We start from the raw sequence: 7,629 nt of genomic DNA, 5'->3' as shown, positions 1-7,629 counted from the left end.
CAAGCAATCACCTGGTAATCTGTGGAACAAAATGATTTACAATTCTTAGGAACCCATACTGAGGTACTAGAGGCACTTTTCACTGTACTGTCTGACAAGAGGGCAGACAATTCCTCAGAGCTTCCTGATTTACGTGCCCTTAACAAAAGGACTGACTCTTTGAAGGTACTTGTTCTCTCATCTTTTTTAAGAGAGCAGTTACTCACAGAATTAACCTTCTTTGCTTGCAGGGCTTACACATGCGTTTCAAACGAGGAGCCAGATCTAGAGGTAAGCCAGGCTAACTAAAACCATGTTAGCTGGAGCATTATGAACATGGGAGGGGAAAGCAAATCATGCTGAGGAAACAGAGCCTGAGAGCTTTTTGTCATGGTTATGTGGATGAGAGATTCAGAAGGCAAAATATCAGAGCGTTAATACCATCCACAACAAAGTTTTCCCCTCCCTCTGCTCTTCTTGAAAGAAAGAGAGACGAGTCAATAGTGGAACAGTACATTTGGCAGCACAGCAGCGAGAGAGATGGGACCGTTGTGGTCTGAGAAGGAAAAAGGGCAACCCATTAGACAAATGCTCCCATCACAGATCCTTTTCTCCTGGAAATAGAAGGGAGTCCTTTTGCTCAGCCAGGTCTTTTCCCTGAACTGAAAGAGGATTTCCTTGCTCCGATTACAGCCATTTGCACAGATAATTCATCTGCAGAAATTTACCAATACAGGGGGACCTGGCTGAGGCTTTCAGGGAGCAGAATCGAATACTGTAGGTGTGACAGTGGTCGGAGTCACTGCCACACTGTGCCTGTCAGAGGTAAGTATGACAAAGAAAAAGGAAACGGTGAGAGCTTGTCCATCTAATCATCCACTGTCAGGGCCAGAGTTACTGCACAGAAAATTTGTCTGGGAATAGAAGAGGATAGAAAAGAAAATACCAGTATACACTGTCATGGGCGGGACTAAGTGGGAGTGGGCATGGAGCTGAGAAAGTCTGATAGAATATGTGGAGAGAATGAAACAGAGAAAAAATTGAAGCGCTACACAAAAAGGCTGTAAGCACATGGCAATAACAGGTGGGTAGGGAAAAACAGAACAGGCTAAGAGACTGACAGGAAAATGAAAGGTGTATATACATTTCCAGCTTCTTGCTTCTGTGAAATCTAACAGTATTTCCTGGCTTTTGCTTATTCCACAGCCTGCACCAGAAATAAATGCCACAATGGGGGCCAGTGTTCACAGGCATATTATTCCCCACAGCTCTTCATCTGCCAGTGCCACCAAGGTTTCTCAGGGAAGCAGTGTGAAATAGGTGAGTATACCACATCAACTGCTGTGAACACAGCTATTGGGGTTAGCTGTGCAGTACACAAGGATGAGATACCCAGAAGCTCCTGCTGTAGGCTAGGCTCTCTAGTAAGTTGTCTTTTTTTATTCTAAAGCTAATACTACAAAGAACTTTTAAGCACATCTTGGTTGTTCTAGGTGTCTCTTAATAAAACTCTAAATTTTGTAACTGAAGACCTTCATATACACTTACAGACTGCCTGACAGGGCATTTTCACTGACTTACTAGACAAGACATTTGAGAGCCAAGTTTAAACAGAGCAGAGACTGGGGAAACTGTCAGGGAAAAGAATTGGTATGCTGTCCTTAGATTTTCAGATCTTACCTTGTTTTCAGATACTGAAGTTAAATGCTACAAAGACACTGGAGTAACATATAGGGGTATCTGGAGCACGGCAGAGAGTGGAACTGAATGTTTAAATTGGAATAGCAATGGCCTGGTGGACTGGTTGTGCAGTGGCCAAAGGGAGGATACTGCTGAACTGGGATTGGGCAATCACAACTACTGCAGGTGAGGGGCTGATGGCAGACAGGGTCAGAGCCACAGGAATTAGCCCATTCTAAGAGCCTGGAGCAAAAGAATGGCTGCTTGCTGTAGTCTGATACCAAGCAGGGAACACTCTGCACAGGTGCAGATACTGTGCAGCCCGTGAGCAGTAATTGCCATGTCTGTAGACATGTCTGCATTTCAGGTCTTCCTAGACTGATGTCTGTGGCGGACTACAAAATGCAAGTGTGTCTCACCCCAGAGTCTTTCTCTTGCCCCTTCTCAGTCCTCCCTAAACTCCACTTCTGATTCTGCTTTCTACAGCTTCAAATCCTGATCAAAACTGTAAGAAAACAGTGTTTCCTGTACATGACCTAAACTGCACAAACATGCTGTCCACTCCTGCTAGCTACTGGCCATCTCATCTTCACCCCAGTGTACTCCACAGTTTTATAATTAAAATAGGAATTCTAGCAACTTCTGATGGTTCAGTCCACATCTTCACTGCAGAGCAGGACTAAGCGAATTAGATGGCCTACATGACACGACTGGCAATAGCTTTAAAATGATGCATAATATTGTAACTCTTTCAGAAACCCAGATGAGGATTCCAGACCTTGGTGCTATATCTACAAAGGGGGAAGGTACACCTGGGAACACTGCAGTGTGCCCTCCTGTTCTAAAGGTATATGCAGGGGACAGGAAATGGACGTTGGAATTTCCATTATTTACTGCATATATAAGGGTTCTCTGTGAACTTGGGCTATTTTTGTAGCCTAAAAAGTTGAAACTCTCACGTTATATCATATTTAGGCTTTTAGTATTTAAGACACTGAGAGAATGAGATACATAGAGGTAATACATAGATGCCTTGACAGAAATCACACCTAGGAACAACCGACAGTTTTGCATCAATCGGTTAACGTGCAGCTTTCTTACTGAAGTTAGGAACATCAGCTGCAGATCTGGAAGAGGCATAGATTACCGCGGCAGCCACAGTGTTACCAGTTCTGGAGCTACCTGTTTGAAGTGGAATTCTCGAATCCTTGTCAACAAGCTATATACTGCTTGGAGAAGAAATGCTTACCAGCTGGGCCTTGGTAGTCACCATTTCTGTAGGTATGTAGTTGATGATAGAATAACAAAAAAAAAAAACCAACCCACCAAACTGTCTTGCAGTACTGTTAAGGCAAGGCTCTAACCTTATACACAGATTAATAAAGCACATTACTGGTGGCAATGAAACTCACTTCCAATAGTAATTTTATTCCACCTGGCCTATTTATACTTCCCTAAGATCAGGCTCTGCAAGTGCAAATTTCATTTGCACTTAGGGAGTGCCCCCTTGGGGCCCCCCGTATCAAAAAGAATGCACTCGGGTCACAGTCTGACACCTTGAGGTGTCTGCAAACTCTCTGCAGATCTGATCATACAAATAGCTCTTCTCTTTCCTATGCTGCAGGAATCCTGATAATGACAGCAAGCCCTGGTGCCATGTCCTGAAAGGAAATCAGCTCACATGGGAGTACTGCAATGGGCCTACTTGCTGTAAGGATACCAGCACTCCTGGTTCTACTCTTTCTTTGAAGCATTACAGTCCTGCATGTCATCTGTATTAAAATAAGATCTGGAGAAAAAAAGCTGTATTACACTCAAGCATCTTCCAGCAAAAAAAGGGCTGGAGTTAAACAAACAAACAAAAATGTTGTTTGGAGCAAAAAGAGATTCTGTAGCTCCACTCTCATGGAAATGCCTCTTGCTCTGCCAGAAGGGAAGATTACAGAAATGGAGGACAGGAAAAGGCAGGGTTTCCTTACTGTATTTCTCAAATCAGAATACAAGTTTCCTAGGAAACAGCGATGAGTCAAATACTAAACAGTTGGTGGCCAGCTGCCTCAACATGGACTGGTGACTAGCAGGCTCTTAACCTTAACTCAAAGCAAGAGTGCCCAAACAAAAAGCCTGTTTCTGGGTTTGTCATCCACAGCCACCTGTGGATTACGGCAGCGCAGAGTACGCCGGTACAGGATTAAAGGTGGTTCCTACGCAGACATTGCAGCTCACCCATGGCGAGCTGCCATCTTTGTGAAGTATCACCGAGTGCCTGGAGAGCATTTCCTCTGTGGAGGAATTCTGATCAGTTCCTGCTGGGCTTTGTCAGCAGCTCACTGTTTTGAGGAAGGGTAAGTTGAGGACTGGGGGTAAAATGTCTGGAAAATAGAAGCATCCAGTATAGCTTTACTGGAAGGGTATAAGACTTGGACAAACCCCTCTTTATCCCAGTAAGTCTGCACTAAAGATTATAGTTAATTGTGCTGAGCATTACAGAGAGGCATTTAACTGGGCAAACTAGCAGGATGGCATTAAGGTACCACAGGAAAGTATCAGTTACCTTAAGAACACAGTTGTCAATACACATGCAGAACCATCTGAAACTTGAGAACAGCAAGGGGCTGGCAGATGACCTTTGCCCTGATGGCTGTAAGCGTATAGAGCAAAAAAGAAGGCAAATAGGTCACTTTGAAGTCAATCTGCCTGGGTAACAAAGTAGTAATAGAGCTAAAAATAAATAAATAAATAAATAAATAAAAAAGAGCAGACTTTTCAACAGCACATCTTCAAGGGAAAGGTGCGCCCTAGTTAACACAGGAATACAGACTCTCTTGTTCTTCAGCTTTAGTACAAATCAGCTGAAGATTGTACTGGGTAGGACTTCCCGAGCAACTCCCGAGGAAAATGAACAGAAGTTTCAAGTAAAGAACTACAGTGTGCATCAGAGATTTGACTCAGAAAATTTCAACAATGATATTGGTAAGAAACTTTTCTGACTTTGTGACTGGAAGGTCATGACTGGCTCAGATTTGTGGTTAATGAAGTGGGAATATTTTTCCTTGTTCAGCTCTGTTGCAGTTGAAGTCAGATGCAGAAGACTGTGCTATTGAAACAGGCACTGTACGTGCTGCCTGCCTCCCCATGCAAGAGCTGCAGCTGCCTGACTGGACTGAATGTGAGATCTCTGGTTATGGCAAAAATGAAGAATGTAAGTAGAAGATACATGTTTATACATCCAGACCTTGAGTCCTCTGCCCTCAAAGAATTCAAGCCTTTAGCACCACTGAATGTGTAATGTATCATAATGGCTTATATGAGCACTACAAAATGTATGTAGGAATTACTCAAAACCAAGTTTTACTGTAAGTTATTCATCTGAGTTCTGTCAGCCCTATGGGCTAGTAGAGTCTTCTCCAATACTCTCCACAGTACAAAACTAAAAAAGAAAGGCACAATGAGTAAGGTAGGAAAGACATAAGATTTGCAATCAGGGCTGCCACATCTGCTGTACTCAGTACATTTATATACTGTAATTTGGACAGAAATTAATTTCTCTCAAGGCTTGATATACCATACAGTTGCAGATTGACGCATTATTCTAAGAGATGCAGAGAGTAGCAAAAAAAAAGGCTAAAGAAATAACAATCCCAGATATACATTAAAAGGCTGGTTAAATTGCTTTTAAAGTGAGCTGTAACAAACAGAAATAAAAGGTGTGTGAAAGTGTACACAGGTGGACCTGTATTTAAAGCAAACAAAAAACCCCCCAGTTCTTATTTTACTTTCTTCCTTTTCCATTTTCTTTAAATTCACTAACTTGTAAACTTAGTAAGAGAAAAACTGTGGAGCATCCATCATACAAGACCTAATCACAGTTTGGACCCATAGTGGTTTTGGAACAGACCTAAAGACGTAGCATGTAAGTGTGGCATTAAGTGTTTTAACAGGTGCTTTTAAAGCTTGTCCTCAGCATTGCTTACAGGGAGTACAGGATAAATTCTGAAAGGGAAAAGATGCTGCAACTGTAATTCAAAACTCTACTGAATAGCAACAATCCTGCCAACTTCCAGTTTTGTGAAATTGTAGCTGTACAGGAGAATAAAACCCACGTCCAAATCAACCATGCAAATCTCTTCCATTCCAACGTAAGTGTAGCAGTTACTCAGTATTATGTATGACAAAGCATCTAACTTTTGTTAGTACAAGTCTAATGTTAAAAAGTTAGGATCCTGTTTCATACGGTTAAGGCATTTTCATAGACATTTCCTGTTACTTCATTTTGATTGATGTAACTCTGTGAAGATGACTTATCCACCCAAGAAACCCAGCAGTCTTTAATTTGGAGCCTGCATAAAACCTCTCTAGCTTGCTGAAGAAACAATATTCTTTCTCAACGAGATTTAAGCGGTTCTGATTATTGAAGTGGAACACCCAAGATATAAAAAAAACCCTTTTGCAAGGAAATTTTAGTTTAGCCACAGAGCTACTTCAGTTTACTCTCCCCTAAACTATGGAAACTGAACTGCAACTTTTAGAAAACATATATATGCACATACAGAGACATACGTATGTATATATGTTGTCATTTTCCTTCCAGTTTCTCCGTTCTATTCAGAGCACCTGAAGGAAGGCCATGTCAGATTGTTCCCAACCAGTCGGTGCACAGCACAGTATCTAGACAACCGGACAGTAACGGACAGTATGTTATGTGCAGGAGACACAGGGAACCTTGATGATGCCTGCAAGGTAAACCCTATTCTGTTCTTCTTTTTTCTTTTCCTTGTCTCTTTTCTTTCCTCTGTACTTTGAGCTAACTAAACAAAAAGCTTTAGAAAATTGTTTAAAGAAGTTTTTTGCCTACATGGCAGTCCTAGTAGGCTTTTGATGAACAGAATAGAACTGGTGGCTCCTCTTTAATTTCTCTTCCCCCACCCCTCATGGAGGGAAAGCCAGGGAACACTTAAGCAGTCAAACCACAGCAACACAGACCGAAAATCCCAAATACAGGAAATACCACAAAACTGAACAGGAAAACCCACCCCATCATTTCCTAGTATCTTCTGTTATGTGAGCATGCAAAACTCAGCAGGAGGTTCTGTAGAAGGAAGGGAGTGCCCCTCTACTGAAAAGTAGTGCAAAGAAGGATAAAGGCTGAAAGATGGTAGAGAACAAACAGCTATGACATGAGGAAAAAGGAAGGCATGCATTCAATCCACATCCTTTCTGTTTAAACAGCTAGTTAATAATTTTGCCTTACTGTTACACACAACAGTCTAAAACCCCTTGGATCTTTATAGCTTGAATAAGGGCCTTCCTCTCTTTGTTCTTTTCAGCATTTTACCTGCATTTCATAAATGAGCTCCATACAAAGTTAGACACCTTGGTGTTATATTTTTCTGTATTTCTCCCCATAAGATGAGCATTGAGGCAGTCTGGAACATGAAAGTGACTTAGGTAAAAGTACTAAGAGCTCTTGATTTGTGAGCATACTGCATGGGGTATTTCTGTAAACACTAGTGAACCCTTAAAGCCAGTGGAGGTGGGAAAAGCAATGCCAAACCAAACAAAGAGATTGTTACTAATCTGCTACTTCTCTGGAGGGCGACTCTGGAGGGCCTCTGGTCTGTGTGAAGGACGATCGTATGGATGTGATTGGAATCATCAGCTGGGGAATAGGCTGTGGCCGCAAAGACATACCTGGTGTTTATACAAATGTGAGTCGTTATCTTGACTGGATTCAGGACACCATGAAACCCTGAGAAAGAAAGAAAGAAAGATGAAATCTTTGCAGTCTTGCGGCCATGCCCTCACAGCTTCCTTCTGGGTGCTTTAAGTTTGCTGACAGGGCTTCCCATTTGTCCGGATGCTTATTACTTGTAGTACAACAGGAAGACAAACTGCAATGTGTGGGAAGGTCATGTTCTTAAAATGCTCTCCTTTCCTTATTACAGGTTGTTAGAAGCTAATCATCCTTTT

At 42.0% G+C, this 7,629-nt stretch overlaps 1 protein-coding gene across 1 annotated transcript; it reads left to right on the top strand.

Moving 5' to 3' along the window:
- Positions 1–236: 236 nt before the first annotated feature.
- LOC136304136 (tissue-type plasminogen activator-like) lies at positions 237–7,412 on the top strand. Its single transcript, XM_066207783.1, has 12 exons — positions 237–270; positions 673–804; positions 1,186–1,299; positions 1,671–1,845; positions 2,415–2,512; positions 2,766–2,940; positions 3,284–3,369; positions 3,809–4,004; positions 4,496–4,632; positions 4,721–4,861; positions 6,251–6,399; positions 7,254–7,412. Exons 1-12 carry the CDS (start codon positions 240–242, stop codon positions 7,410–7,412), a joined length of 1,593 nt encoding a protein of 530 aa, XP_066063880.1. The 5' UTR covers positions 237–239.
- The last annotated feature ends 217 nt before the right edge of the window (positions 7,413–7,629 follow it).

This window comes from Chamaea fasciata, unplaced genomic scaffold (genome assembly GCF_029207755.1).
Source record: "Chamaea fasciata isolate MVZ Bird 193981 ecotype frontalis unplaced genomic scaffold, bChaFas1.0.hap1 SCAF_52, whole genome shotgun sequence".
NCBI lineage: Eukaryota > Metazoa > Chordata > Aves > Passeriformes > Sylviidae > Chamaea > Chamaea fasciata.
Note: the sequence above shows the minus strand (reverse complement) of the source record. Positions and strands in the feature narration are given on the sequence as shown.

Coding starts and splice junctions, on each gene's coding strand:
- LOC136304136 (XM_066207783.1), top strand. CDS start 240: ATGCGTTTCAAACGAGGAGCCAGATCTAGAG. Junction 805..1,185: donor CCACACTGTGCCTGTCAGAG/GTAAGTATGACA, acceptor CTTATTCCACAG/CCTGCACCAGAAATAAATGC. Junction 3,370..3,808: donor CTGCAATGGGCCTACTTGCT/GTAAGGATACCA, acceptor TGTCATCCACAG/CCACCTGTGGATTACGGCAG.